At 53.3% G+C, this 15196-nt stretch overlaps 1 protein-coding gene across 4 annotated transcripts; it reads left to right on the top strand.

Moving 5' to 3' along the window:
- Window positions 1–1470: 1470 nt before the first annotated feature.
- Window positions 1471–14715, top strand: CSPG5 (chondroitin sulfate proteoglycan 5). Of its 4 annotated transcripts, none has more exons than XM_088798191.1 (6): window positions 1471–1737; window positions 2404–3517; window positions 6271–6459; window positions 8245–8401; window positions 14202–14333; window positions 14508–14715. In XM_088798191.1, exons 1-6 carry the CDS (start codon window positions 1641–1643, stop codon window positions 14526–14528), a joined length of 1710 nt encoding a protein of 569 aa, XP_088654317.1. In that variant the 5' UTR covers window positions 1471–1640; the 3' UTR covers window positions 14529–14715. The 4 variants fall into 4 exon arrangements, with proteins under 4 accessions (XP_088654317.1, XP_088654318.1, XP_074168549.1 ...); XM_088798192.1 differs by having other exon boundaries at window positions 8245–8320; XM_074312448.2 differs by lacking the exon at window positions 14508–14715 and having other exon boundaries at window positions 14202–14477.
- Window positions 14716–15196: the final 481 nt, after the last annotated feature.

The following is a 15196-nucleotide window of genomic DNA, read 5'->3' on the forward strand; positions in this document are numbered from 1 at the left end:
GCAGTATTTCAAACTGGTATTTAGTGCCCCTGGAGGCAGTGTAAAACAACGAAATAGTCCAACGAAACTCCAGACCCTCGGTGCTGGGTTGACAGTAGATAAAGTTGCCATCCGTTTATGCCTTCTCCCGGCTTTAGGAAGCCTCATTCTCTGCCTGGTCCAGTGATATCAGGGCATAAGTGTCTTTAACTGCTTGGGTCAGGCTGAGAAGCTTCCGGGAGGGGAAGGTGCTAGGAACTGAGCTTTCTGGGTTCAGGACTTTGCCAGGCAGATCTGGAGGGGAAAAAACACCAGGCAGAGCAAACAGACTGCAGCGGTAGTTCCAGCGAAACTGAGGCTTGAACTAAGGCAACCCATCCCGAGATGCCTACTAGAGATATTAGGAGATTGGATGTCCATCTTGGTCACCTACGTAAGTGGTTCCCTAGGGACAGAAATGGGAGTGTCAAGAGTTGCCACATCTCGGGCTGTGACCCCGAATGGCATCATCTGGCTCAGCACATCCGGAGGTTGACGGTCGATCTGGTGGGTAAACTAGGTGAGTAGGCCGCAACTCTGCACCAAGCAGGCCTCCGGAGTTGAGTGGTCCTAGGTCGGAGAGTGAGTTTTGGACGGGGTCCCCCGCAGACTAACTCGTGGCCTGGTGTCTACGTGTCCCAAGTTTGCGATCTAGACCGCTTGAGTCTACTCAGGAACTTGAGCTTTGGTGCCTCGGGATACATGGAGAGATGTATCCTGGGAGGGAAGAAGGGATCGGGATTAAAGCCGCTCCCCAGGCTTCCCTGAGGAGGCGAGAAGGAAGGGGAGGTAGCCGCAGCCCCAGGAAGGTCTCATCCCCTGCCGCCGGGATGCATTCCGGCGGGCCTGGCTGCGCGAGGTCTGGGCTTTGCCTGCAACGGATTAGGTTCGATCCGATTAGAGCCTGGGCCCTCGGCTTCGCGCCCTTGCCTGGCGCTGCCAGCGCCCGCCCTACTCTTGTCGGGACCGGAGACCTCCCCAAGACTCTTCTTTCCCTTCCCGAACACAGGACTGGCGCTGGAACCCTAGAGGCTCCACGCATTCTGGGTTCGGCTCATTGCCACAGCGCGGGCTAGGGCTTCCGCTCCTGCCGCCCTTCGGAGCCCCGCCCCGAGCCTGCGGGTGTCTCGGCCCCTGCCTCCGTGCTCGCCGCGTGGCGGGTGGTTTCCTCGCGGGTGGGGGGTCGTGCCAGCCCTCCACAAGGAGGGCGGCACCGCGACCCCGCCCCGCAGGTCTTCCGCCAGTGCACCTGTCGGCTAACGCTGTGCGCCTTGCCGCCGCACCACTCCACATCTGTTTGTCTTCGTGTCCCGAGCCGGGGGTCTGTCTGTCCCTCCCGCTGGCGGACCGAGCAGGGCCGGCGTCAGAGCTACGTGCGGCGGGGCGGGCGCGGCGGGCGGGGTGGGGGCGGCGCTGAGCGCGGCAGCCGCGGCGCGGGAGGCGGGGAGGCGCGGAGGCGCGGCGCGCCGGGGACAGCGGCGGACGGCGGCGGCGGCATGCGGCTTCTAGTGCTGCCCATCGTGGGCTGAGACGGCCTCAGCACAGGCAGGAGGCGCGGCGGCCGGCGAGCCGAAGGTGCAGCCAGCCGGGCAGACCGTGGACAGCGGTCAGGGCGCCGTGCCATGGGTCGAGCTGGGGCCCGGGGCCGGGGCCGGGGGCCGCCGCCGCTGCTGTTGCTTCTGGGGGCCACGCTGGTCCTCGTCTCCGGTGCCGCGCCGGGTAGGTACCGACTACGACCGGGACCCCAGCGGCCCCCGCGTCCCGCACTGAGCCAAGGGTCCTGCTAGCTTCGGGTGCAGGCGGAGTCCGAGAGCTGTGGCAAGGGGGCGGGGCAGCGCCTTGCCTGCGGCTGGAGCGGGGGAAGGGGCGCGCGAGGAGGTGGGGGTCTTGCGGGAGGCCGAATGGTGGGGAGCGGCCCAGGGTGTGAGGACAGATGTGCCCGCTGGGGAGGGGGAGGGGTGGGTGGGCCTTGAGGGTGAGACTAAGGCGTGGTACTTGGAGGTGATGGGGGGCATGAGGATGTGAGTGCAGGGCGGGGCCCTAAGGGTGCGAGTTCAGGGCGGGGCCTGGAGGTAGAATGGAGCACTGAGGTTAATTAAGACTTATTCGGAGGTCCGCGTTGGGGGCCGCCAGGTTAGACTGAGGGACATGTCGAGGGCGGGGCCTCACGCTTGAGGGGCGTGGCCTGAGGGGGGAAACGTTGTGGCGGGTGTATTCCTGCCTTGGGGGCGGGGCTTAGCGGTGGGCGTGGCCTCGGGAAACCTTGAAGCTGCAGCTTAGAGATGGCTTGGATGTAGGAGAGCCAGCCATGTCGAAGGGAGGCGAGGCCAGAGGCCATCCACACGTGTAGCCCTGACGCCCCGCCCCTCTCCCTCCCGCCCGCAGCACGTGAGGCGGGCAGCGCCGTCGAGGCAAACGAGCGCGTGAAGAGCGCCCAGGCGTGGGAGCCGCATGCCAACATCACGCGGGAGAATGCCAGCCCACCAGCAGCTGGGGAAGATGCAACCTCATGGACCGTGCCTGAAGGCGAGCAGGCCGCGGTGGGCGCTGGGGTCGGGCCAGAGGATGTGCTGGAGGCGTCAGCAGCGGTGACAGGCTCCGTCTGGCTGGATGCTGACAGCCCAGGCCTGGGCGGAGCGACTGCAGAGGCGGGCAGTGGAGACACCCAGGCCCTTCCAGCCACGCTCCCGGCTTCAGACGAGGCCCTGGGACAGTCATCCATGCCTCCCACCATCCCTGAGGCTACAGAGGCCATCGGAGCACCCTCCCCAACCCCTGGCCACAAGCTGAGCTCAGGCCCAGAACTCCCCAAGGAGAACCCCATGGAGGTTTGGCTGAACCTGGGAGGCAGCACACCTGACCCTCATGGGCCAGAGCCCACGTACCCCATTCAGGGCACACTGGAGCCCCAACCAGCATCAGATATAATTGACATCGAGTACTTCGAAGGATTGGATGGTGAGGGCCGTGGCGCGGACCTGGAGAGCTTCCCGGAGTCGCCAGGAACCTCAGAGCACCACCCAGATAATGGGGGGGAGACCCCTTCTTGGAGCTTGCTTGACTTATATGATGACTTCACCCCCTTTGACGAATCTGATTTCTACCCCACCACATCCTTCTATGATGACTTGGAGGAAGAGGAGGAAGAAGAGGAGGATGACAAGGATGCAATGGGAGGTGGGGACCTAGAAGATGACAATGACTTTCTAGAGCCCAGTGAGAAGCCTGGGCTGGGGGCTGGCACAGGCCAGCCCACCAGTCGGTGGCATGCTGTCCCTCCACAGCATACTCTGGGCATGGTCCCCGGCAGCAGCATTGCCGTCCGGCCGGGCCCTGGAGAGCCAGGCAGGGACCTGGCCCCAAGCGTGAATGGCACTGAGTGCCGCAGCGGGTTTGTGCGGCATAATAGCTCCTGCCGGTCAGTGTGCGACCTCTTCCCAAGTTACTGTCACAATGGCGGCCAGTGCTACCTGGTGGAGAACATAGGGGCCTTCTGCAGGTAAGGGTGTGGCACGCGGGTGCACAATGACTTGTAAAAGAACTCCTGACGAGTGTATATGAGGCAGACTCAGCAAAGGGGAATGTGACAGGCACAACTTCCAAGAGGTTGTGGGTTCCCAGGATTCCCAGGTCAAGAGATGTTCACTTGGGCATCTTCTACAGAATTACTTTTTAAATGTTCTGCCCGTGATCTCATCACTAGGAGAGGTTCTTCAGAAATAAGGTTTTGTATTCATCTAAGTGTTGTGTCGTTTACCCACTAAACTATAAAGGCAAAATGAAGGGGCTTCTCTAAGGGTTTTGGAAAGAGGTCTGTGCTGGCTTTAGGGGGTTTTGTTGGGGAGTTCTGTCTACTAGCAAAAGGAGTAGACCCATAAACCTACTCTGGAGAAAAGATTGCTGCTGAGCGCCCTCCCTCTGAGCCGTGTGTGTGTCGCAGGAGGAGGGCCCGTCTCCCTGTGGGGCATGACTGGGGGTCTCAGAGTGAGCACCTCCTCATTGGGAGCTGACCCAGAGGGCAACCGCTCAAATAGGTCAAGTGGAGTGGGGAGTCTTTCTTAGCATAGCAGATGTGGTGAGGTGTCTCAACTTTGGATATTGGCTTCTTCACGTCTACCTTCACTTTTGTCTTCCTTGGAATACCCAGTCCAGGATGTTTCAAAGACACAAAGTTCAATGTCCCTAAGAGACATTGTCTGCAGCCACCATCCCATGCCTCATCAGTAACTACCCGATAGACCTGTTCTCATGGCGAGGTAGTTAACCTGCTAGAGAGCCCACTGGCCTATTTTGAAAGAATCACAAGTCAGGGGTGACCTGGGTGTTTTGCTTGTCTCCATCCTTTATAGGCCCTAGAAGTGGAGTAGTACCCTCGGATTCCTCTGGGACTTGTTTCCATTGGTCCTAGGAGGAGCATTTCTGTATTCTGGGTGTCTTTCAAGTGTCATTCCTAATGTTTCTTTTTCTTGGTCATTTTGGAGGTATATCAAGAATTCAAATTCTGTAGGTCTTGATGTTCTGAGAGAAGAATAACATAGAAAGCATTGTGCCTTTGGCATTAAAGCTTGAGTTCCAGTTTCTTCCTATGAAGCCGTTTCCTATAAATGATCATGATGTTAGGGTCACTCATATAGGATGTGTCCACACCGTTCTGATTGGAGTTGTCCAACCATTGGCAAAAGGAGCAACTGTGGACAAGAAATTATGACAACAAGACCTTGCTGGTTGGTTAAGGGTTACCAGAAATATGGGGGAAGCCTGTGATTTTGCTTGTCAAACTTTAGTTTGGGGGGAACTGTAGTGATGAATTTAGCCTGGGAGCTACGGAATCTCTGTGCCAAATCATCATCTTTCATCCTATTGGAGGTCTGAGTGTTCACCTTCAAAGTAAGCTCCCCATCAGAGTATGAAATTTGGAGCCTTTGCTGCCGCTGGGGACCTGGAAAAGTTCCCTGAACCTACTGAAACTCTCAGGGGATTCCCAAGTGGAAGAGTAAGCGTGTCCTTCTCACTGAGCTGCGTGGCTGTGCCACCATGCATCCACCATGCCTCAGAAGGGCTTTTCCACAAGCCCATCCCAGTTCCCCTTGCTCAGCGTCCATCCCAGGATGGCACTTGGGCCTCCCTACCAAAGAGTCCTCCTCCGGCTGAGTACTCCCAGGCTGCCTGTGGCTCGGAAACTGTTTTTGCATTCCACTCACAGGAGACTGCTGAGCCCTTAGTTGCAGACTGCAGCGTGCCTTTGTCTCTGTCACCCTGACCCACTGCAGAGGAATGATCAGAGCTATGACGGAACTTCCCTGGAACAGTGGGTTAGAGGGATCGGCTCTCCCCACCGTCCTCATACAGCTTCCCCATGACGGCAGAGGGTCAGTTGAAAAAGAAAGAATTCCCTGTTAGCCATGTCTCCCCACCCTGTTCTGGGTGTGGAATAGCCAATTCTTCTTTCTCTTGTCTATTATTCACCCTGAGGTTCATGTCCTCCCTCCTTTGCCTGCCTCTGTATCCTTCCACATCTTTCCTTTCTGAAGCAGCCTGGTTCCCATGGAAACAGCAATGTCATTGGAAGAGCTGGAGCCTGGGAATGTCCCCAAGGGCAGGAGAAAGTCACTCGACAAAAGGACTGAAACCCACCCAGAGGGTTGGTTCTCACTGTGCTTTCATGACACTTCTCATGGTAATAGGACAGGAAGCTTCACGGGCAGAACTTTGGGGGCTGCAGAGATAGGAGGAGAGTATCCATCCATCTTCGTGTTTGTCCTTCTCTGTCACTTCCCTATTTTTCAGTGTCTGGTTAGCCACACGCACTAGACGGGACTGCCAAGCAACAAGATAGGTTTTCATGGTAGGGCGGCTCCCACTACTTTGTACCATAGCTCCTATTCATCTTGTTTTTCATCTTTCTTTCATCCAGAGCCTGTGGGGGGAGGAGGGGGGCGGTGGCTGAGAGAACCCTGTGATTGTTCTCATTGAAGCTGTGAGGTGGGAAACCAGGGTTCCCTTCCCTCCCTGGTCATGTCAGTCATGTAAATGAGCAGTTCGCTCAGTTTCTCAGCGCCCCGGTTGTCTTTATGACATGGACCTCAAACAGCATATCAGCTGTAAGTCTGCACAGCGTGGTGGCATCACAGTTCCTCTAGCCAATCATAGGAACAGCCAGTGAGCTGAGTCCTGGGGTCGGGGACAGGCCTGTGCTATGGCCAGGGCTGCCTGCCTGCCCGTCGCCAAGGTCTCACCCTGTCCCCACTGCAGGTGCAACACGCAGGACTACATCTGGCACAAGGGGACGCGCTGTGAGTCCATCATCACCGACTTCCAGGTGATGTGCGTGGCCGTGGGCTCGGCCGCCCTCGTCCTGCTCCTGCTCTTCATGATGACGGTGTTCTTCGCCAAGAAGCTCTATCTGCTCAAGACGGAGAACACCAAGCTGCGTCGAACCAAGTGAGTGCGCCTGCCAGCCAACCCCATCCCCTGTGGCTGCCCCCCGCCATCCCATCCAGGGAGGAGTGACCCGAGCGTATCCATTCCTACACAGAATGTGCTGGAATTACCACAGAGGCCAAGCCCCTGGCGCTCACTGCAGCCCCCCAGCACCATTGCCTACATTCCCACCCAGGGACGGAGGGTGCGGCGTGTAGCCACTCCCAGCTCTGGTCCCCATGTAGGTTCCTGTGCTTGGCCCCAACACTCCCACCCCCGCCTGACTCCCCCTGCCTCTCAGGTCAGGTCATTGACAGCTGGTGGCCAGTGTGAGGATTTCACTCCCAAGTCAGCGTGAAGTAAGTCCAGGTCCCTGCAGTCAGGTGTCACTCAGTAGCAGCCCCTTGTCGGTGAGGAAGGTGTGGCACTGCAGTGCCTTGCTTTTTGAAGCTTGTCAACCCTGGGTCCAGACAGGAGTGCAAGGAACTTAAGGAAATCCTCTTTCCCTCTCCCAAATAGAATTTGGGGGGGAAGGGTCCCAGGTCTAACGTCCTCTGTTGTGGATTGTAAGGGCCACGTGGGGATAGATTCTCATTTCAGCTCTTCTCTTAGCAGAGGGCTGACTGCTGTGTGAAAATCAACGTGTTTTACCCTTTCAGCCACGCCTTGAACACTCGAATATGACCTTACACACTGTGAGAGAATCACTCTAATCACTAAGCAAAGTAAAGAGCCTTCAGAAGTGTCACAAGTCACAAAAGGAGGAGAGTGGAGTCAGCTTCCTTGGGGCCCAAGACACAATTTATGCGGAACTGTGCCCACCTCCCTTTCAACCTGTTGCCCCATTGATCCCCTCCCCCTGACCTGAGACTCACTCCAGAGAATGAGACTGAAGGCCTTTCCCTGGGTCCTGGAAAAAGGACAAAACACCATCTGTTGCTCCTTCTCTGGGTAAACTCATGTAGTGCACAGATGCCTGCAGCTCTGCAGCCTTTCAGCTAACATTGTGGGGCTGGAGGGGCCCCTCCACTGTGCCTGTGCATTGAGGCGGGGCTGTATCTGTGCATGTGATCACAAGCACCAAGGGGGTGTATGGTGGTGCAGGGGAAGAGGAGGTAGGACCCCTCGTCCGGGCAGCCACTGATGAGGATGGGGGAGAAAAGGGAGCAACTAACTGCCAGGGGAATGGAGAAGCAGGAGCTGGGGCCAGGGACGGGGCCTCGTGCTAGCCCTTCCTCCGTTAGCTGGCTGTGTGCTTTGCACAGTGTGGCTCCCATCGCCCCTGTGCTCAGGCGCTGCCTCCCGGTCTCCCTCTGCGTGCCACGTTCTTTCCCAGGCCTGGTTACTGCTCTGATAATGCTGTCTGCGCCCAGTGCACTCCAGATCCTGCAGCAGTTGATTCATTCAAAAGCAAACAATTTTTTTCACATATTAACATCTCTGGAATTGGATTGTGTCTTACAGTCGCTGGCATCTTGCCATCACTGTTGGCCAGATGGCATTCATGATGTAGTTGTGACTGCCTGGCGTGCACGAACGTGGTCATGGCTGTTCATATCGTTGTCAGTTCTTCATCTAACGTCTAAGTGGGCTACTTCAAGCATATATTAAAAGCTCCAAGTGATAAGAAAGTATGGGATCATGGTTTAAATGGTAGAAGCTTTTTCTTAGTGGCACAGCAAATCATGGCACGTCTTATTACCGTCCGCGGCATTTGATGAAATACAGTATTTGACCCTTAAAGCTTTGTCAGTTTGCCATGGTCATTTCACTGACATTTTCCCTTCTCTCTTCTGTCCTACCCAGCAAATTCCGGACCCCATCTGAGCTCCACAACGATAACTTCTCCCTCTCCACCATTGCCGAGGGCTCTCACCCAAATGTAAGGAAACTTTGCGACACTCCCCGTACCTTCTCCCCCCATGCCCGTGACTTGGCTCACTATGATAACGTTGTCTGTCAGGTAACTCGTCTTCTTCACATCTCCCCCTCTGCATGCTGAAGCCCCTGCCCACGCCTGTGGTCTGTTTCAGAGTATGGAGCCACTCCAGAGCTCTGGAGAGCTGCTTAGGGCAACCAGTCAGGGCGGGGAACGTGGGACGGAGGGCCTGATGGGGTGTCACGTCCTTGACAAGCAGCCTTGGAGGTGGTACGGAGATCTCTTTTAGGACGACTCGTGATTTTTAGCTTCGTCTAGACTTTTTAAAGTCTGATTTTTGTCTTTCTATTTTCTGTATCAAGGAGAAAGGCTCTGCTTTCATTGCTATGGAATTTCCTGATGGTCATTGAAGCAAAAGGTGGTTGCTCTTTAGGATAAGTGGAAAAACCTCTGGGGTGGCCAGAAAAAAGTGTTTTTGACACTGTCTGAGGACCCCAGAAACCAGCAGGCTTATATACACTTGTTATGGCGGAGGTGAGCAACAAACACTGGAGGAACCTAAGAAATTCTGTTCTTAGGAAATGGGCTCATAAGTATCACTTGAATCCCAATAAAAGGTCCCACCAGATCATTTTCTTAAGACCCCAGCCTAGTGTGTTGTCTGGACCAGACTAACCAGTAAAATACTGGGTACTGCACAGAGGAATTTCAGAAATAAAGCAGAAACCACCCAAGCCCCAAATCATGTCACATCCAAGCCGCACCATCCCGTACCATGCAGGCTCCATACCTCGAGGTAAATGCATCGTTATCCACGTGAGGGCGCTACACCAAGACTTCGGATGGAAACAATGAAGTGTAAGAGGGAATTTTGATGAAGTTCTTTGAAATAGTGGACCATAGAGTATCAGAGCTCGTAGGCCAGCCTGTCCAGCAGAACTTCCCGAGACGGGAAGTGTCCTGTAGACCTCTGCACTGCCCCCTACGGCAGCCACTAGCGATGCGCAGCTGTAGAGCCCTCAGCATGTGGCCCGTGCAGCACAGATGTACGTCAGTCTCCTTATTGGGGGAAGGAGTAGCCCCAGACGGGAGGGAGAGACTAGTAAGTGAGGCTTTGGTCACCAAACCCCGGAAAAGAAAAAACGGCTTAGTCGAGGGAGGAGCAAAAGGGGTTAATTGAAATAAGAAATGAAAGAGGTTAATTTAGGATAATTTTTAAAAGTCTTTGATAGAAACGGTAGAGAAAGAACAGATATTATTTTTACTTCGTGTGCACCAAGATATTAATAAGTTCAAGATGGACAGAATAACCAAGGAAACGAGCTGTCCTGTGAACTTTAAGATTGACAGCCACATTCATCAACCCACAAGGATGCGGACACCTTGAGGGCAGGAAGCATCTTGCTCATGTGGGCACACTCCATCCCTGCCCACTCAGGCCCTGTAGAAATATGCGTTTGGTCGGCGTTTATGGAATACTAGTGGACGATGGCCGACAGCAGGGTGTCGGTTCCACAGTCTGATCTGCCATCTCGTATGTGTGGGGCAGCTGATGTGCCCTGAATGGCAGCTCCTGCAGTCAGGGTCTTCATTGTCCACGGAGTACAGGGGCCCTCAGGAAAGTTTCTGACTCGTGCATGTCTGGCCCCCCAGGACGGACGCCTTTCTTCCTCACAAGGGAAGGGGAAGGAAGCAGGTCCTCTTGGAGGCCTTGGTTGCACAGGCCAATACAAAGGCTTCCAGTTCTTCTTGGCTGACCCAACTTTGTGGAAAGCAGGGCGTTCATCCGTGAAAGCTACCACTGACCTTGAGTCAGAATATGGCAAGCAGAGGACAGAGCGGGGGTGTTTGGCCACGGTGCACTGTGCCTGAGAAGGGCCGGTGTCTGGGCAGCACTCGGCACCCCGCTGGCAGGAGGAGGCTCTGGCAGTCTCTGGCTCCTCTTGGGTCTTGAAGGTCGTTTCCACCTGGCATCCTTCCCTCAGCTTGTGCCCCAGGGGCCATCCTGTCCTCTCTGCCAAAGCTCTGAGCTGGTGAGGGGATGAGTTTGATGCCCGACAGGGATGTACTAGCGGATTTTCTACCTTCATCTCTAATTCTCCACCTAGCCCAAAAGTCAGACGTGGGCATATTCAAGATCAGTGGGCACTCGCAGTTAAGACAGTCGCCACTTTAGCATGAAGTGAAACCCTGTTCATTGCGTCAGGCTTACCAGTGAGGCGACAGCAGGCTGAAAGTGAGATAACCTCCAGGTGAGCTGTGAAACAAGCAGCATCCAAGTCAAGCAGGCTCATCTAGTCTCTCCCCATCCCTTTCCCTTCACCCCTCAAATTTCCTTTTGGATATTGGCATCTCCTAAAATTTTGGAGAATTGTGTTGATCTTAACTTCTTTTACACAAGTAAGGTAGATGGAGTGGGCCATTTTCCTACTCACTTCCAATCATCTCTGAAAGCTACACTCTAAGAAGATTTCAGATTGGGTCTGTGGTGGAGGAAGGGTCAGTTGCTGGTGTCTGCCCTTCCCCCTGCTGCTCAACAGGCCCCACCGGACGGCTGTGCCACCCTGTAGCTGGTGAGCCAGGGGCTGAGTGTGTGGGGGTCCTTTGTGTAGCTGAGCAGCCAGCCTCCGAAAGACCATCAGAAGGAAAGGGAAACACCTGCTGTGGGGGTTTGCGGGTGTCCCAGGAGGAATGGCCAGTGTGTAGGAGCTGGACACTGTCCAGGCACAGCATGAATGAAGTCACCTGAAGTCCTCGGGCAGACTGCCCAAGCACTGAGCCTCCCTGCAGATTCTCACAGCTGTGCTATCTGCAGGATGTCGTGGCTGGACGTGTTCTCCTAAGATTTGACAGACCTTCCAGGATTTCACTTACTAGAGCTCCTCCCTGGCGTCCCTTAGTACTTCCCTCCCCCGCCCCATCTACCCCATTTAAGTCTTTCTAACTTCCAGATTGTTTTTTCCATGTCTTGGGTGAAGCACTCACTGTGCGTCCCCTCCTGATAGAAGCTTGTGTCTGGAAGAGTAGGGGTCCAGGCCTGAACCCACACTACTCCTGTGCTGAAGGCCACCCACGTGGCTGGGGTGGGGTGCCGAGAGTGGGGGCGCACAGTATGCCAGGTGGAGGTCTAGCTCACTGGTGATGAGGGTCTTCCGCCAAACCAAAGACAGATGGACCTTCTGCGGAAGGATTCACAACCCTACGCTTAACAGGCTCATGTTTCCCAGGAAGCACTTACATTAGGAGAACTCCGTCTTGGTTTAGACCAGGGGTGTCCAAACTTTTTTTCAACGTTTTTTACCAAGGGCCATATGCGGTAAAATACACAAACAACGGGGCCACTCACTCGAGGTGAAGTACGTATTGCCTCACCTGGTTTATTTAAGTAAACTACATATATTTTTGGAATTTGCTGTGGGCCAATAAAAAATGGATTGCAGGCCGCAGTTGCCCCGCAGACCGCAGTTCGGACACCCCTGGGTTAGACAGTCCCTCACCTATTCTCTTTGTTGGCAGTACTTAGTTTGTCTCACAGCATTTTTTGGATACTTGTGTCCCTTATTTTTAGAACATACGTCACCCACCCAATGGCCCAGAGACAGTTTTCTCATCTGCCCAAATCCCCTGAGCCCTCAAGTGGCCAGGTTTAATCTGGACCCCAACATTCATGGCATCGCAACTCTGATGCCCAGGCCTGTAAGGACTCACTAAATCTACTTTCCTTCACATTATGAGGATGTCCCTGTACCCCATGTGCCCCTAAAGAGTGTGTGAGGGGGGATACAGGGAGGTTATCTTGAAGAACATGAAGTAACTTTCATCCTTGGAAGAGGAAAGGTGATTATAGGCCGTCCGGTCTTGGTCCAGGTTTCGCTGTGATCCAGGATCATTAATGGCCCAACTCTCAAGCCTCTGCGCCCATCATCTTCCCCCAAACAACACAGGGGTGCATGAAATAAAAAGTGCAGTGCAGTCCCATGTCATCCCACTTCCCTTTCCATAAAACCTGTTAGTGTGCGTGTGTGTGCATATGTGTGTGTACAGACATATACTCAATATGTCATGGAGATCTTTCCATCTCAGCACATATAGATTTGTGTCATTTTAAAGTTTTTCTTAATCCCTCCAAGTAGTAATAGAAAATATAAGGTGCCTTTGGGTACCGTGCACAGCTGCCTTGCCTGAAATCTGCCTCGAGTCTGGCTGACGTTCATTTTCTCTTGTTCTTGTCTCAGTAGAAATGGGGAATATGCGTTGCCTTCTTGTGTGTAAATCACTCCTGAGGTCTTTGAAACTACCGTGTTTCCCCGAAAATAAGATCGGGTCTCATACCATATTTCCCCCAAAATAAGACCAGGTCTGATATTAATTTTGCGTATTTTCAGGGGATGTCTTATTTTTTCATGTACAACAATCTACATTTATTCAAACACAGTCATGTCATCTTCTGGAACATCGTCAGAACATACTAAATGCGTCCATCTGGCTGACGAGCTTAACTGGGGCTTATTTTCGGGGAAACACGGTATTAAATCTCTCTGTTCGAGCTGCTCTTCTGGAAGAGGGCTGTGAGGCTGGGAGCAGGGGCAGGTGACAGTGATTTCTATGGACACAGCACTTTTGACACTGGAGTGTCCTGTATAAGCCTGGAGCCTTTCCTCACTTTTCCAACCAGTCAGTCCCCTGACCTCGTGCTGTTATGGATCAAATTCAGTAGCTGGCAGCGTGGACAGGAGCTCAGCAGTTTCATGGAGAACGCCCGGTCCTTCCGCATGACGATTACCTTCAACTTTGGAAGGGGTTAAAGCAAGAAGGGTCTGGGCTAGCTGGTCACATGGGGACAGTCTCTGGTCTTCTTGCCACCCATGAACCTGCCTGGGTGGTTACACAACCTCTCTGATCCGCAGAGTTCCAAGCACTGGCAGTAGCCATTTGGGGCACCTGAGGAAGAATGGAGGCCCCTGAGTCTCACTGGGTATGATCCCCTCAGGTGGTCCTAATGGAAAATTGTGGGAAGGCAGGAATTTCTGGAAGTGTTCTCCTCAGAATGCGGGATTGGAGAACTGTATACTGGTGCAGGTTTCCTGAAAACCTTAACAGGCAAATGCATCTCAGGCTCCGGAGCTTGTCAGAGGGCTGCAGGCAACATACATGTAGGCAGGAGGGCACGGTACACATCAGACACGGGTGGTGAACCAGCAGCACGAATTGCATCTTTTGCACAGAATGGCAGCCCATGGAGGCACCAGACTCACCCCACCTGGGCTCAGATTGAGGGGACACCTTGCAAGTTAGCATCTATGGTAGATAAGCTTCTGAGAGTAAGAGGCTCACGTGTCTCTGGGCTCCATTCAGAGGACGTATATCTGCCGTGGGGAGAGGGGCCCTAGCTCTGGCAGGGGCAGCTCTGAGGCTGACCACAGTCCTGGGTGCTCCCCACTGTCTGCACTGACACGCAGCTTCCCTGACCAAGACCTTTTAGTGAGAGCAGAACTCAACAGGGTGGAGGGTCCTGGGAAGAGGGACCAGGCTGGCCCATCCAAGTCCCGACGGCTGAGACTTTAGAGAGACCAGGCCAAGTATTAAAAGGGACTGTTTCTCCCCAGTCTCTGTCAAAGGGAAAACCTTGGACTGGCTTCCATTAAAGATATTTGTGGTCCGGTCACCTGTCAAGCTTTCATCTATATCTGGCCCGTGTCTCTGAGGATGACTTTTCAGAAAAGTAGCTGCTAATGAGTCACTTTGGTTCATTCAGGTCCTGGAGCTTTCTTCCTTTTTTCAGTTCCGAGTCTTTCAGCCAGAGGGAAAAGCCTGAGCTTGTTATTTGATCCCTCTCCCCCAGTGTCCCCTTCCTGTCCCTCCCTCACCTTTCTTCCTCTTCCAGGACGACCCTAGTGCTCCTCACAAAATCCAAGAAGTTCTCAAGTCCTGCCTGAAAGAGGAGGAGTCTTTTAACATCCAGAACTCCATGTCGCCCAAACTCGAGGGTGGCAAAGGTGACCAGGCTGATTTGGAGGTGAACTGTCTTCAGAATAACTTAACCTAAAGCAGAGCAAGAAGAGAGGAAGAGGGGGGCGGGGGTGGGGGTGGAAGAACCATTACTCCTCTTGTACAGTCTATTTCTTGTAACCATTTGTTAAACTCTTTTCCTTTTCTGATCTCATGGCATGCTTTGATGTATTTTGTACAGGAGGGAAAAAACACAAAATAAGCAAAGAACCTAAACAGAATTGCATTCATTGGATCGTTGGTCTGTGCTGTCTGTACATCGCTTCTGCTGCTGTGATTTCTAAACCTATGCTGTTATTCAACTGACTTTGTTTTTGTACTTTGATCCACCTTTTTTTGAAATACCAGTACAAAACAAAGTTCTTGAAATAAAACTTTTTAAAAAGCCATTTTCCTAATGTCATTGTGTCCACTCCCTACCTATTCTTGTCAGTTTGAGTTGAAGTCTTCCTTTCATTGAAGATATATATTTATATATGTTTGAAATCCCAGAAATGGTCTATGTATTAGGTTGGGAACCCATAACAAAATGACATAGACTAAGTGGCTTAAACAACAGAAATCTTTTTCTCATAGTTGTGGAGGCTGGAAGTCCAAGATCAAGGTGCCAGCAGAGTTGGTTTCTGACGAGGCCTCTCTTTCCATCTTGTAAACAGACGCCTTATCGCTATAGCGTTTTCTCTGTGTGTATGTGGAAAGAAAGAGAGATCTCTGGTGTCTCTTCCTCTTCTGATTAGGACATCAGTCCTATTGGATTAGGGCCCTACCTGATGACCTCATTAAATCTTATAGGCCCTATCTTCCAACACAGTCACGTTAAGGGTTAGGGCCTCACCATGCAACTTTTGGGGGGGATACAGTTGAGTTTAT

Source organism: Rhinolophus sinicus, chromosome 5 (genome assembly GCF_057876585.1).
Source record: "Rhinolophus sinicus isolate RSI-liver-muscle chromosome 5, RSI-T2T, whole genome shotgun sequence".
Classification (NCBI taxonomy): Eukaryota; Metazoa; Chordata; class Mammalia; order Chiroptera; family Rhinolophidae; genus Rhinolophus; species Rhinolophus sinicus.

Excerpts from the sequence above, each read along its gene's own strand:
- CSPG5 (XM_074312448.2), top strand. The coding sequence starts at position 1,641 with ATGGGTCGAGCTGGGGCCCGGGGCCGGGGCCGGGGGCCGCCGCCGCTG. Across the intron at positions 3,518-6,270 it reads AACATAGGGGCCTTCTGCAG|GTGCAACACGCAGGACTACA; the intron begins GTAAGGGTGTGG and ends TCCCCACTGCAG. Across the intron at positions 8,402-14,201 it reads ATGATAACGTTGTCTGTCAG|GACGACCCTAGTGCTCCTCA; the intron begins GTAACTCGTCTT and ends TTCCTCTTCCAG.